General features: G+C 39.7%; 1 protein-coding gene across 4 annotated transcripts in view; it reads right to left on the bottom strand.

The window, feature by feature from the left end:
* Rabgap1 (RAB GTPase activating protein 1) overlaps positions 1–15,736 on the bottom strand; it is a 163,310-nt gene extending 147,574 nt beyond the window's left edge. For 2 of the 4 annotated variants that reach the window (XM_041674276.1, XM_041674273.1), the window contains exon 1: positions 15,560–15,680. Coding sequence is in view for 1 of the 4 variants with exons in the window: in XM_041674275.1 (XP_041530209.1) it covers positions 15,560–15,594 (35 nt within the window). In the remaining 3 variants the exon portion in view is untranslated. Of the gene's footprint in view, positions 1–7,563; positions 7,634–15,559 lie in introns of those variants that run through there. The other 2 variants (XM_041674275.1, XM_041674274.1) reach the window with 2 other exon arrangements.
* Between the last annotated feature and the right edge of the window lie 87 nt (positions 15,737–15,823).

The raw sequence follows: 15,823 nt of genomic DNA on the forward strand, positions 1-15,823 counted from the left end.
TACACACGATACAACGTCACCACCTGAGGCATGTTGAAGGGTGAGATCTGTGGCAATAAGCACATCTATATTACTACCACCTAGGATTTCTCTCATCTCCAGTCTCTTGCAACCACCAATCTATCTTCTTTCACCATGACTGTTATACTCTTGAATACACAAAATCTGTCTTTTTCAAGATGGCTTTGTTTATTTAGTATAATGTCATCAAAGTCAATCAATGAAGGCATAACTTTTTAAGAGTTTTTTTTTAAAGGTTGAATCACAAGTCATATATATTATTTATCCATATCACCCAGGTTAAAACCCTGAAAACTCAAAAATGAGGGATTGAAGAGAAGGCTCAACAGCTAAGAATACTTGTTTTTACAGAGGACTTGGCTTTGGTTCTAGCCACAAATGGACATTCATGACCACTTGTAAAACCAGTTCCAGAGTATGTGAAACCCTCTTCTGGCCTCTACAGAGACCAGGCACAACATGGTACCTAGGCAGGCAAGTAAATAAAACCCTTACAAAATGAGTATTATAAAATTCTTACAGAAAGCCAATGCTTTATTTTTTTTTTCTCATGAGCAATCAACTCTTCTTGTTTAATCTAAAGGTTAACAATGTAATCTAGCTGGGTGGTGGCGGCACATGCCTTTGACCCCAGCACTTAGGAGACAGAGGTAGGCGAATCTCTGTGAGTTCAAGGCCAGCCTGGTCTACAGAGTGAGTTCCAGGACAGCCTACGCTACACAGAGAAATCCTGTCTCAAAACAAAACAACAACAACAAAAACACTCTTGCTGTGGCATTGGATTTTCTGTCTATACCTTGATTACTTGCTGAAGAAAAATTATATCTTTGTTGACATGAGTTACCTGTTGCATCCTCTGTGTATTGAAATGAAAGCTGATTTTTTGGGGATGGCAGTGGTGACACATGCCTTTAACCAACACTCTAAAGGCAGAGCCAGGCAGATCTCTGTGAGTTCGAGGCCAGCATGGTCTACAGAGCTTGTTCCAGGACAGCCAGAGCTATACAGAGAAATTCTGTCTATAAACGTGCCCCCACCCTGCAAAAAATAAAAAAAATAAAAAGCTGACCTCAAAAAGCTAAAACTTAACCAGGCCTATATTTAAAATACTTTTACTTTGGTTTTGGCTTTAAGAAATGGTCTTTTCAGATATATTTAAAACATCTATGGAATTTAAATATTTGTGAATTTTGTATCTTTTTTTTGTTTTAATTTTGTTTTATTCATTCTGTTTCCTTACGTGTTCCAGGGGGTCACTGAATTTTGTATCTTCTTGCACAAATGCCTGTTACAGTAATTTAAGATGCTACTGAACTGCCTTCCCATGTGCTTGATACACTTCCTGATATCTTCCCTTTGTTAGTATGGACTGGACCTCTATCAAACATTATTGGTATGCTCTTAACATATTCCTCTGAAAAATAAACAAGTTATAGAAAATAGAAACTACTAATACATTTCTCCTAGATTTTAGTCTATTACTGAATGACTTGTTTGCTTGACATTAAGTTCACAGAGATTAAACACAGGTACATAGTCAGATGTTTCAGATCTCAAGTACAACAGGTGGATATTCTAAATGGAAGAAGTTCACTTTTCTTAACTATGCATGAGGAGGAATTATGTTGACTAATTTCCAAAAAGGTTGAAAAGAAATCTTTGAAAGACTTGCAATGCCAGGCGGTGGTGGTGCACGCCTTTAATCCCAGCACTCGGGAGGCAGAGGCAGGCGGATCTCTGGGAGTTCGAGGCCAGCCTGGTCTACAAGAGCTAGTTCTGGGACAGGCACCAAAGCTACAGAGAAGCCCTGTCTCGGAAAACCAAAAAAAAAAAAAAAAAAAAGACTTGCAATGCTTTAAAGCATTCATATTTTATATCTACACATTGCTAATGTAAATTACATTATGCTTCTGAAATCTCTTCAGAAAAAAATGAATAAAAATTTTTTTTTAATGTGCTAGTAGGGTTCAGAAGAATAACATGATCTTAGCGATAAGCAGTAGTAAGTTCATTGATATTAAGCTAATTTTCTTCTATTTTTTTTGGTTTTTCGAGACAGGGTTTCTCTGTGGTTTTGGAGCCTGTCCTGGAACTAGCTCTGTAGACCAGGCTGGTCTCAAACTCATAGAGATCCGCCTGCCTCTGCCTCCCGAGTGCTGGGATTAAAGGCGTGTGCCACCACAGCCCGGCTAAGCTAATCTTCATATGTTCCTATTGTGTAGTTTCTATTATGAAAAAGGCTTTCAAATAGCAATTTAAATATTTAGTTTCAAAGGTACTTCTTTGAAGTGACATGAAGCCAGCATACTCAAGAGTTCTAGAGGGAAGAAAAAGTACTGTGTTCTGAAGTAGCCATACAAACATAGACCATTTCATCTTTTAAATTTTCAGTATCAGCATTATTGCATTCAAGTAATCAACACAGATAAGAGGATTTCTTTTTAGAATATTTTTATGGTTTATTTAACTTTATTTCATGTGTATTGGTGTGAAGGTGTCAGATCCCCTACAACTGGATCTTCAGACAGTTGTGAGTTGCCATGTGGGTGCTGGGAATTGAACCCAGGTCCTCTGGAAGAGCAGTCAGTGCTCTTAACCCCTGAGCCATCTCTCCAGCCCCAAGAGGATTGTTTTATGTACACTTCTCTCCTTATTCCTGGTACTTTTACTCAGTAGTACCAAGGTATAGTGGGAAGAATATTAACTTTGGGATCAGAAAGACATGGACATTCCAAAGCCTTAGACTTAATTTAATATGTAATTGGAGGTAAAAATACTCAATAAATTTGAGATTTAGTTTCTTCTTTGGTTAAAATGGAGCTACTTACTCTTAGCTCATGGGTTATTGTACCACTGCAAAGCACCTGATATTTTCTCCTTTCTTAGGTAATTCGTAAAATAGTAAGGTTCAGTCCCCTCATTTTACATAATGGAAATAACATCACTATATAAGGTTTTAAGAAGAAAATCAAAATTTAACTCTTTTTTTTGAAACCTATTAGATTTCATTGTTTTTTATTTTTTATTTTTGGATTTTTTTCGAGACAGGGTTTCTCTGTAGTTTTTGGAGCCTGTCCTGGAACTAGCTCTTGTAGACCAGGCTGGCCTCGAACTCACAGAGATCCGCCTGCCTCTGCCTCCCAAGTGCTGGGGTCAAAGGCGTGCGCCACCACTGTGTGGCACAGCAAGAGATTTATGACATATCACTACCCCCTATTGCCAGAAACAGTTCATTCATCAGGATACCTTCAAATGCACAGAGCTCATCACAACAATAATAAAAATCATTGGCTATTTCCATCAATATCCTACATACACTCAACATTTAATCCAATTTAGATGTGAGTGCACTTACTATCTTCAAATATTAAGTCAAGTTGGGTATAGTGGCTCATGCCTTTAATCCCTGCAATTGGGACGCAGATGGATACCAGTGAATTCAAGGTTTACAAACTGGATTCTAGGACAGTCAGTGCTAGAGACAGTGTCTCAAAACAACAGCAACAAGAGATCAAGAGAGATGGGTCACAGCGGTGGCAGACACCTTTAATCCCAGCACTGGGGAGACAGAGGATCTCTGTGAGTTCAAGGCCAGTCTGGTTCACAAAGCAAGTAAGTTCCAGGAAAGGCTCTAAAGTTTCAAAGTTCCAGAGAAACCCTGTCTTGAAAAACTGAAAAACAAAAGAGAGAAGGAGAGAAGGGGAGAGGGAGGGAAGGAATGAGAGAGAGGGAAAGAGAGAGTTTTTTTTTTTTTTTTTTTTTTTTAACAGGAGTAGGTTTTTAAAGGGAAAAGGGGAAATCTGTGCTAGGGTGAGCTGGAAAATCCTGATTGGACATGTTAGCTAAATACTGAATTTTGATTGTTGAACCCTTGATGTTTTGTCTTAGGAACAAGTCATGGCCAAATAAGAGAACAGGCCTTGGGTGCTAGCTTTAGGAATGTACCAGGTTTAGCTAGGGAAAGAGGAAAAGGGGGAAAAGGGCAAAACCTGTCTTCAGTGTTTGCTATGCTCAGGCCATACTTAGAGCCCCTTCAATACCACTTCTTTTAAGAGGTGCAAGACTCATCCTGAGAAGTAGATCCAGACTGTACACTATGGGTTGCAATTACCAAAATGTTTAATGGAAAATGGAAGAGAAAGTTCAAAAACAAATTACTATTAAATGTTTTTAACACAACATGTTAAATAAACAAAATGTTAAATTTACCACAGAAACTCATAGTTAACATGCCATAAAAAGTCCAACACAAGCTAAAAGTGAGCATTTCTGTACTTTCAGCAGCTAACAGAAGGATCACTGGCCCAGGCTACTCTAGCCTTTAAGTAAATAAATAAATAAATAAAGGCAAGACTTTTGATATGGAGAAAAATTTATTGCCACAAAGATTGACAGAACCCAAAGACCAGTGGCTGATGATGCAAATGCTGATCTGATACAGTCGTAACCAGAAACTCTTAACAGTTATGCACTGGGTTCTTAAGGAAGTACAAACCTCTAAATCTGGCAGCATCGTCAATTAAAATCTATTTTTATTTCATTGAAAAGCTTAGTGTCGATAATGAACTTAAAAGACAGAACTAGGGTTTTATTTACTTTTTAATGACTGAAAGAAGGGTTGGGAGTACTTAGGTCTTACAAAACTCTACTGAGAGAAAATCTTCAGAATATTATGATCAACTTAAAAGAGAAGAGAAATTTTTAGGCCAAATTGTATAAAGTAACATGTTTATGATTTGCACACTTCTATATTTGGTCAGTCTTTGCACATGAAATGCAGCAGGGCTGTACAGAGTCAACAACGGTGTAAACACCTGGCAATATTGCTTTGCTTACATTTTTCTTTTAAGGCTAACAATACAGGAAAAGGATGAAAGTGGAGAAAGACGACCTGGTAACCAGTTTGTGAAGAAATGAAAACACAGTCTCAGGTGAAGCAGCATTTTCCTTTCAGGATATACATGGATCTATTCCTTAAGATCTATGAAAATTTGGTTAAAAAAAAAGAAAAGCAATATCTACAAAGTACCAAAAAGGCTGGGCGGTGGTGTTACCCGCCTTTAATCCCAGCACTCGGGAGGCAGAGGCAGGCGGATCTCTGTGAGTTCAAGGCCAGCCTGGTGTACAAGAGCTAATTGCAGGACAGGCTCCAAAACTAGAGAAACCCCGTCTCAAAAAAACAAAAATAAATAAAGGGCTTGTGAATTATAAAACAATTATAAGCTGAGTTACTTTAGGTATAGACTGATTCTTTAAAAGGCTGTTATCTTGTATTTTGTTTTAAAATGTTTTTATTTCCTCACTTTGAAGTAGACTTCTTGGCAATCATAAATCATAGTGAAGCGTCCAAGAATAAGAATATAAAAGCTGCAAAGGTAATTATGGAGAACCATTGTCAGAGCAATTTCTTCAACTGTGTTTTTGAGTGTGTGTATGAGTCTGCTTGGCTAATGCTGCAATTCTATGGCACACTGTCCAACACTGATTTACTTTTAAACTCAGATTCACACTGACACACAGAGTTACGGAAAATTGTACCACAACATAGCAATATGGCAACTTTAATCATGAAACTGATCTAACATTTTACATTAAAGTTACATGTAGGGGGACTGGAGAGATGGCTCAGCGGTTAAGAGCATTGCCTGCTCTTCCAAAGGTCCTGAGTTCAATTCCCAGCAACCACATGGTGGCTCACAACCATCTGTAATGAGGTCTGGTGCCTTCTGGCCTGCAGACATACACACAGACAGAAAATTGTATACATAATGAATAAATAAATATTTCTGAAAAAAAAATAAAGTTACATGTAATTTGGGGAGGGGGTTTGTTGTTCTTTGAGACAGGGTTTTACTACATAGCCCAGGTAGGGCCTTGAATTCATGAGCCTCCTACTACAACCATGGAGCATGTAAATTAAAATGTACATATATTTAAATCAATAATGTGTTCAAATTTTAATTCAAATTTAGAGCCATAAAGAAAGATCATAAAGAATTTTCTTTTTCATTTCCTAAGAAAGATTTGGTTAGCCGGGGCGACGGTGGCGCACGCCTTTAATCCCAGCACTCGGGAGGCAAAGGCAGGCGGATCTTTGTGAGTTCGAGACCAGCCTGGTCTACAGAGCTAGTTCCAGGACAGGCTCCAAAGCCACAGAGAAACCCTGTCTCGAAAAACAAAACAAAAACAAAAAAAAAAAAGAAAGATTTGGTTAAATCTTTAATATATAGCATAATCTATAGCACCACATATAGCTGTGAATTAACACAACAGGTCCTTCGCTTACATTAAAAAGTTATATATGCTCTGGGGGGTGGTGGCCCAAGCCTTTCTACGGAGGAGTTTCAAGACAAGTGAGGGATACACAAAATAACCCTGCCTTGAAAAACCAAAAAGTTATACATGCATTTCCTCGGCACCAAAGTTCTTTTCCAATGACTTCTCAGCTGGACAGTTTCACTACCTTCCTTTGCTTCTCTGCCTAAATAAACAATGCAGCTGGAAGCTCAAGTACATGTGTCTATTCACAAGAATGCAAACACAGGTGTTGATCTAAATGAAAATACCAAACACACTGTGAAACCCTGTCCCTGTGGGGGAGGGGACCCACGCCCTGAGGACTTCCCCAACCCCCAAATCTCAAACTGAAGTTGGAGCACGGTTTTAAAACGAGTGCTGCGAGCATGATGAGTTTATAACAGTCTGCTTAGGACATATGCTTCCAAGAGAAGTGGATCCTTCGGGTAACACAGGTATGGGTATGCTTTCAAGAAAAGGTGCAGACTACAAATGTAGGTATTTGTCAAGACTACGGTCCCGACTACTATCATGAAATGGACAGCACACTCCTGGAGACCAGGGATAACCTTTGGGCGGACTCTCATAACCCTGAAAGGTGCTAAAAAATCAAGACATAATAAGGCGCTGGAGCATACAGGTGTTTCTTGTGGATGGAAAGAGTGCGGTGCCAAAAACACCTTAATTGCAGGTGGATAATATGAGGCACAAAACACCAATAGGAGAAAGCAGAGCGACACTGAAAGCGATCAAGTCTTTCAAATTAGGAGCAACCAGGGAAGCCAACTGGAGGCCCAAATCAACCTCAGTCACACACACACCGACCTAGTGGGCAACGGGAGAAACTGAGGCGGAGAACACCGCCAATTCCTCAAACAAAACCGAGACCAAAACACGAAAGTAGAGAAACCGGCTTTGCTTGGGGGGGGGGGGGAGGACCTCTCAAAAGGCAGCAGTTACGTAGCACGGAGACAGACACCCACCCAGACAGGGGGAACCGGTTTGGGCAGGGGCTCCTGGAGGGTAGGACCCGCGCATGCGCCATCTGCCCTCCGCGGCCGCTTCCCCACACCCAATCTCCGCTCCCCTCAGAACTCCGCCCGTCGTGGGAGCCCCCTGCAACTCCCGGCTGGACCACGCCCGGCGGGAGAAGGCAGCCGGGCTCCAGCCAGGGAGGCAAAAGTACCCCCGCCTCCGGGGTGGGGAGACCAGAGTGAGAGGAGGGGAATGGCGACACTACCCGACCTGCTGCCGCCGAGCACCATCCGGGAGGCTCCGTCGCCTGGGCCTCCCCGCCGCCCTGCCTCCCCCTTCCCGCCCCCTGCTCACGTGAAGCGGCTCCTTCCGCCCTCCGGCCCGCCTCCCGCCCCACCTCATAGGCCCCTTGTCCTCCCGCGAGGCGGAGCTTCCTTACTCGCAGCCCTACCTAGGAACCTGCTGGAAGATCTGCGCTTGCGCGCGATTCTCCGCCTCAACAACCTGCGACAGCAGCTGCAGCCCAAGCCCGGAGGCATCTCCGCGTTCACCTTTAATGAGCAACTCCTAAATCCGCAAGGCAGCACTTAACGCCAACTCAACGCCCCCAACTTTTACTGAGGCGCGCAAAGCCAGGTGGTTTTATAGAAACATCTCTCTCATTTCAGCTTTAACCCAAACCCGTGAGGATTATGTGGTAGAATCCTATCTACAAATTATAGACTCCCTAGAGTTAGCCCGTTTTAGGCACTAAAGAAACTGGGAACAAATAAGGTTGTTTCAGACTGTGACTCCGAAGATTTTAATTTTATTTGAAACGCATTACAAATTGAATACAAAGCAACAGCAATAAAGCAAAGTTTAGAATTCCTCTCCAGAAAACACAATATAGCCGAAAACAAAACAGGTGGTGTGCAATTTTTTTTAAGTTATTATTTTGTTGTTGTTGCTAAGGATTGAATCTAGGACCTCATGCATTTACCACACAGGTTTATTTTTAATTTGAGACAGTCTCACTGAGTTACCCCAGGCTGCCTTGAACTCACTTTGTAAATCAAGCAAGCCTTGGATTTTTCATCCTCCTATCTTGACCTTCCTAGGTAGCTGGGATTACAGGTCTTTGTCACCAGGCACTGCTACTATACAAGATTTAGTACTTTATACTTCTAAAGCCGCTTACTCGGTATCAGAACGAAGTACACTCCTTTCCTAGTGAGTCATTTACAATGTGAACAAGAAAAGCAATAAAAACACAAAAAACAAGTTTTGTTGCTACAGTTCCTCTTTGTGTCTGTCCTTTATAAACACCTACACTCCAGTGGGATAAGGATGATGTTTCCTTTTTATACACCTATTTTAAAGTATGCAAATAATGAGGAAGAAAGTATAATCTTGGGAACTCCTAGCAAAGTGTTTACTATTTTAGTAGAAAACTTTGATGTATAGTCAAAATACATGTATAAATTAAGTATTCTTAAATAAAACTTCATGGCATAATCAATAAGTTTGGAAAAAATTAAAAAATAGACATAACTTAAATAGGAACGTCATATCTTCACCACCAATGTTAACATTTCAGTTGACAAGATTGGTTTAGTAATCTGATGTCATTTTTTTGACACAGAGCATCATGTAACCCAGGCTTGCCTCTTGGTACTCCTGCCTCCATCTCCCAAATGCTAGAGTAACATATCAGTTAGTAATCTCCTTTTTCAATTAACAATACATACCTTACTTTTTATTATTACATCTAATTATTAGATCATTGCTTGCATCTAGTTGTGCCCTTTTTAGGTGTTTTTTAAATGTACAATGTGGAAATAAATGGCACTTTACAGATATCTGAAAAACTGAAGTACAAAATTTCTGGATTTGAATGAAGTCATTGAGTTTGCCTTCTAAATCCTACATTTTTGCAAACAAGAAGTTGTATCTGAAAGTTCAATGGATTGAGAGAAACATTATGGACTAATGCATGTTATTTAGAATGCTGTGTTAGACATACTAGATAACAATGCAGGAAAGCTAAGCACAAGGAAGTTGGACTAGGGCATTTAAAATAGATCCCCATCCAAACTGATTGATTGGTCAAATCTGCCCTGGAAGTCTTCTAATAATGGGCGTGTGCACGCGTGCACATGTATGTACAAGAAGGCACATAAGCATGTGCTGTAGAGGCCTGAGGACATTCTAAATGTTAAGTATGAGGTACATTTATTTATTTATTTTTTTGTGACAAGGTCTCTCACTGGCCTGGAGTTCCACGATTAGGATACACTGGCTGGGCATCCAACTCAGGAGTTCAGCAGATTTCAGCTCTGTAGCACTAGAACTGCAAGCATTTACTGCAAGGCCTGGTTTATTTGTGTGGGTTCTAGGAACTGAACTTGGGTCCTTCTGCTTGCACAGCAAACTGAGTGAGCCATTCACTCAACACCATCAATCAATATTTTATTTCCATTGTACTTTTCAATGTCAGAATTTTATTTTGGCTCCTTTGCATAACTTTTTTCTTTCATGAGATTCTCGTTTTGTTCATATATTGTTTTCTTGACTTCATTCACGACTTGAATTTTTCTAGTAACTCAAAAGAGATGTTTTAAAGTCTGTCAGATGTGGCTAAAATACATGGGTCTCTAAGTTTGATCAAGACCTAAAAATTTTTTGTTAAATATTAAATAAGATATCTAAGCTTCCTTGAGGACAATTTGTTGACTTAATTTTTTATTTCAAATGGACCACACCTTCCTGTCTCTTTATGTCTCACAATTTCTTTATGCTTTTAAGAAAATATTTATTTACCTTTATTTTATGTATTTTGGTTTTGCCTACATGAATGCTATGTGTACCACATGTGTGCCTAGTGCCTGCAGAGGCAAGAAGAGGGAGTCAGGTTCCCTGGAACTGGAGTGTCCTAGTTAGGGTTACTACTGCTGTGATGAAACACTATGACAAAAGTAACTTGGGGAGAAAAGGGATTATTTGGCTTATGTTTCCACATCACTGAAGAAATTCAGGACAGGTACTCAGATAGGTTGGGAACCTGAAGTCCAGGAGCGGAAGAAGTCGCAGAGGAATGTTGCTTACTGCTTGCTGCCAGTGGCTTGTCTTAACCACTGAGCTATCTCTTCAGACCAGTTTTAATCTTTTCCTGGCTCTTCCATGAGACTGCATCCCTACTGAACATGTATATGAGCCTGCATACTGTCTGTCACCACGCACATAAGCCTATGATGTGGGATCCCCTCTGTATGCTGTAATATGTTTTATTGCTATTGGTTAATAAAGAAGCTGCTTTCAGCCAATGGCTTAACAGAATAAAGCCAGACTGAAAAAGATATATAGAGAAAGTAGGCGAAGTCAGGGACACCATGTACCCGCAGCAGGAGACAGACACGCTGAAACCTTGCTGGTAAGCCACAGATTAATAGAATGGGTTAATTTAAGATAGCTAGCTAGAAATATGCTTAAGCTATTAGCCCAACAGTACTACAAATAATATGGTTTCTGTGTTTATTTCTGGTCCGGACATCTGGGAATAAACGAGCAGCCTCCCCCAACAAGCCTGTGTCCTCCCTGATCAGCACAGCAGTTGTCTACTTTGCTTCACACAAACAGTTGCTTTTCAATGTCCTAATCTTTGATTCCAAATAGAGTAAAAGGAAAACAATACAATGTTATTCCCTTAAAACTCCTAAAAATTATATCAAAATGGACAAAAAAAAAATGGTAGCTGGCCTGTGCTTCTATCCCAATGAACAAAAGAAATAACCAAGGCCTTGGGTTTAACCCCCAACTTTGGGAGGTGGGAGAATAAAAGAGCGAGCTAACGTATTCATCCTGTGGCTGCTGGGCTCTGTTACATCCTTGTGACCATGAAACCATGAAAACTCTGAAACCATGAGTCAAGATAAGTCTTTCTGCTGGCTAGTGGTGGCACTTGCCTTAAATTCCAGCGGAGTCAGAGTTCAAGGCCAGCCTGGTCTATATAGAGTGAGTTCCAGGACAGTGAAGGGGATAATTAGAGTTATTAGCATGTATGTATAAACCATTCCATATGTTAATCACAAAATACACATTGTTCTCAAGTCTATATACAAGAATCACCAAGAGAGACAACATGTTAGACCAAAACACAAGCCCTTGTGGATTTTACAAGTCCACAAAGGATCTTTGTTGTGGAATATTATTTTAAGACACGTTACATTTGTTTATGCTATGGAACATTTGTATAATGATGCAAAGATGTGCTGCATTCTTTTAATTGCATTTGTTTAACTCTGTGAAGCTGTGTTACTGTGTCTGTTACTGTGACACTTGATTGGTCTTGATTGGTCTAATAAAGAGCTGAATGGACAATAACAAAGCAGAAGAAAGGATAGATGGGACTGGCAGGCGGAGAGAATAAATAAAAGGAGAAGAATAGAGGAAGGAGGAGCAAGAAGAGAGATTGAGGAGCAAGAAAAGAAGGGGTGAGCCTCACAGCCAGCCATTGATGGGGTGTAAGAGCGAAAATAAAATTATAAAAGTAAGAAAAGAAAAAGGCCCAGAGGTAAAAGGTAGATGGGTAATCTAAGTTAAGAAAAACTGGCTAGAAAGAAGTCAAGCTAAGGCCGGGCATTTATAAGTAAGAACAAGTGTGTGTGTGTGTGTGTGTGTGTGTGTGTGTGTGTGTGTTTATTTGGGAGCTGCCATGACAGGCTCCCAGAGAGCAAAGAGCCAAAGGAGTAATAAAACAACAACAAACTACAGATTTCCTGTCAACATAACAGAATAAAGTTAGAAATCAACAAGAAGAGGAAAACTAGAATCATCATAAACATATAGAAACAATACCAATGAGTGATAGGAGATCAAAAGGAATTATAAAATATTTAGAAATAAACAAACATAATGTGCATATTAATTTTATAAGCTATAGTTATGGCAATCATCAGAAGGAAATTTAAAGTTTATATTTAAAATAGAAATCAGAGGTGGGTGCATACTTATAATCCCAGTCCTTGAAGGGTAGAGGCAAGAGGATAACAAATTCAGGGCCAATCTCTGTCTAAATAGTGAGATTGTTGCCAGTTTAGGATAAACCCGGTTTCAAAATTCAAAAACACAACAAAAGAAACAAACCAACAATAACAAAAAAAAAAACTTCAGATAAAAAACCTAGACCTTATTTTTCAAAGATCTACAAAAAGACATAATATATAAAGCAAACCAGGTATGGTCTTTAATCCCAGAACTTGGCAGTCAGAGGTAGATCTCTATGGGTTTGAGGCTAGCCTGGTTTACACAGGGAGTTCTAGGACAACCAGGCCCACAAAGAGAGATCCTATATCATAACAAACAAACAAAACAAAGAAGCAAAGCTAACATAAAAATTAGTACCATCAAAGAAACAGACTGCTGGAATACACCCCTCACTGTCTATGATTTAGGCTTCCAGTGTATTCTTTCTTTTTGGGATCGGGAAGTATTGCTTTTTTTTGCTTATTGGAAACTTATATCTCAAGGGGGAAGTCTAATTCTAGACACCCCTTAACCTAAGTTTTATTATTCAGTCAATAAATATGTTTTCATATAAAAAAGTTAAAAAATTAAAGATCAAATAAGAGACAAAGCAGTTGAAAAAAAGCAAGAGAAAAAAATCAACAAAAATTATAAAAAAAGACCAACAAAATTGACAGTCAGAATAATCAGAATAGAGACAATATACAAATAACTGTAAGAAGAAATAAAACCAGGGATATATTACTATTAACATTATAATTTTTAAAATGAGAGTATTGTAATAACTACATGTCAAAAATTAGAGAGCAAAAAAAAAAAAGGACACATCACTTGAAATAAATAAAGGAACTAAACTGGTTCAAGAGAAAGCCTCAATAACCCTATACCAAATAAAGAGATTTATTTAGAAATAAAAATTTCCCAACAAGTAAAGTCTCACACTGTTCAGTCTCATCAATGAATTCTATTAAATGTTTTTTGTTTTGTTTTGTTTTGTTTTGTTTCAAGACAGGATTTCTCTGTGTAACATCCTGGTTGTCGTGGAACTCACTCTGTAGACCAAGCTGTGCTTGAACTCACAGGATCTACCTCCCTCTTCCTAGCAAGGGCTGGGATTAAAGGTATGTGCCATACTGCCCAGCTCTATTAAATGTTTAAAGGAAGAATTAGCAGAGTTTTCCTGAAACTTTTACAAAAAATTTAGGAATGAATGCTTCCTAATACATTCTATGCAGTCAGTATTACTGACACCAAAATCAGTCAAATGCATTATAAATAAATAAAAATATAGATCAGTACCACTGAAGACTTGTTCTAAAAATAATCAGCAAACTATAAATACATGAAACCCAAAAGCATATTAAAAGAATTTCACCGTGACCAAGTAGGATTCAGCCTACTTCATGGACGCAAGGTAGTTCAACAACATCAATCAACAGAATACATTGATACAACAAAATAATGGGCAGAAAATTCTTCAACATGGCAAAGGTGTTTATGAAAAACTCATAGTGAAACACTTAATAATTTAAGGCATAAAAAATTCCTCTTAGCCGGGCGGTGGTGGCGCACGCCTGTAATCCCAGCACTCGGGAGGCAGAGGCAGGCGGATCTCTGTGAGTTCGAGGCCAGCCTGGTCTACAGCACACGTTCCAGGACAGGCTCCAAAGCTACAGAGAAACCCTGTCTCGAAAAACCAAAAAAAAAAAAAAAAAAAAAATTCCTCTTAACATCAGAAATAAAACAAGGATGCCCACTTTTACTTTACTGTTACTACTCCTATTCATCATTGTACTAATTGCTAGAACTACTATTAGACAAGAAAAAGAAAAAGCATCCTGTTGGAAAAGTAAAATGATCTTTGTTCATAGATTACACCAATCTATAGTAGAAAATCAAAAGAGGCCACAAGAGAACTACCAGAATAAGTGAACTGCAACCGTTAGACCAACATATGAAAAAAAAATCCGTGTTTTTTAAAAACCATTTTTGGACACTAGCAATAAGAAATATGAAAAGAAAATTAAATAAGCAAATCCAATGTGTGAATGAAGCCAGGCAGTGGTGGTGGTTTACACTCTGAAACCAGCGCTTGGGAGGCAGACACAAGGGGACCTCTGTAATTTTGAGGTCATCCTGGTCTACAGAGTGAGTTCTAGGGCACCCAGGGTTACATAGAGAAACCCTGTCTCGGTAAACAACAACAACAAACAACAAAAAGTGTGAATGAACCAATAATGCCAAAAAACTAATTGTTGAAAGCAATTAATACAGACTTAAAGAAAGAAGCATCTTGTGTTTATGTACGGGTAGGCATCAAAATCTTAACACTATCCAATGCAACCTACATATTCCATAAAACCCCATTTCCAAAAGCCTTTTCCCAAGAAATGGTAAAGTCAATCCTCAAGTCAATACAAAAATAGAGCTAGAGATGTAGCTCAGTAGTGGAGTACTTGTGTAGCACCAAGAAAGCCCTTGGTTCAGTCCCTGCTACCAAATTCAAATGGAGGTGCCAAATATCTCCAAGAACCAAAACAGTCTTAAAGAAAGATGAATAATAAATGCAAAAAATTGCCTGCAAAGCAGTATGGTAATAGTATGGATAAATATATAGATCACTGTACTCTTGACAACTCTTGTTGATTTTCAACAAATACACTCAGTGGCGAAAGGTTTTTAACGCGTTACAAAACGTAGATGTCCACAAAATAGAAAAGTAAAGCGGGAATAGTTAGTAGTGGTTACACAACATTGCACAAGGCCACTTAACTTTGGATTGGCAATTGATTAAAATGACAATTATTTTGTTTTTTACATAATAACGCTCCCAAAGGGTAAAAAAATAAATGAAGATAATCACGCAGCAAACAAGTGGATTGGCAAAGCAAAGGGGATTCAGAAAGATATTCAAATTTTCTCATCGGGAAGAGTACGAGGATGATTCCTTTCAAAAACCAAGAAGTATAGCTGGGTAGGCCTGGGCTTGAACTTGATTCAAACAGGCACATTAAAACACTGGACAATCAACACTAAATTTTTCTAGATGGTTGGCACTGGAGCTCAAGAGACGTTTTCAGGCTAACGAGAGATCTGTGAACCTCTAGGGTAACCGAAGCTATGGAAGGCAAGAGATTGGCCCGGAACACATAAGAAAGAGTCCCTAAGAAACACCAGTATCCACAAGGGAGGGAAACCAACAGCTTTAGGCGCTCCAGGCTCCCACGCGGCGAGTCCACATCCCAGGGCGGGAGGGACTTACCACGGCTTGTGCGCAGGCAGGTTGTTCAGGCCCATGCAGGAGGCGGACGGTGTGAGCCCTGCGTGACGACAGTCACCGAGAACAGAGCTGAGACACGCATCCCACGGAAGACCCGAAGCTGCAGAGCGAACCGAAGAGACAGATACTCCGCAGCCGCAGCCGACTCCCCAGCCTTGGCCTGTGCCCCGCCCACAACGCGGGAAGTCCCTCTCAGGGGCTCGTCGTCCTCCGAGCATTCCGATTGGCGGAGATGACCATGGGACC

Source organism: Microtus oregoni, unplaced genomic scaffold, assembly GCF_018167655.1.
Source record: "Microtus oregoni isolate MIOR12 unplaced genomic scaffold, Mior012 000025F_ref0000491, whole genome shotgun sequence".
In the NCBI taxonomy this organism is placed as follows: domain Eukaryota; kingdom Metazoa; phylum Chordata; class Mammalia; order Rodentia; family Cricetidae; genus Microtus; species Microtus oregoni.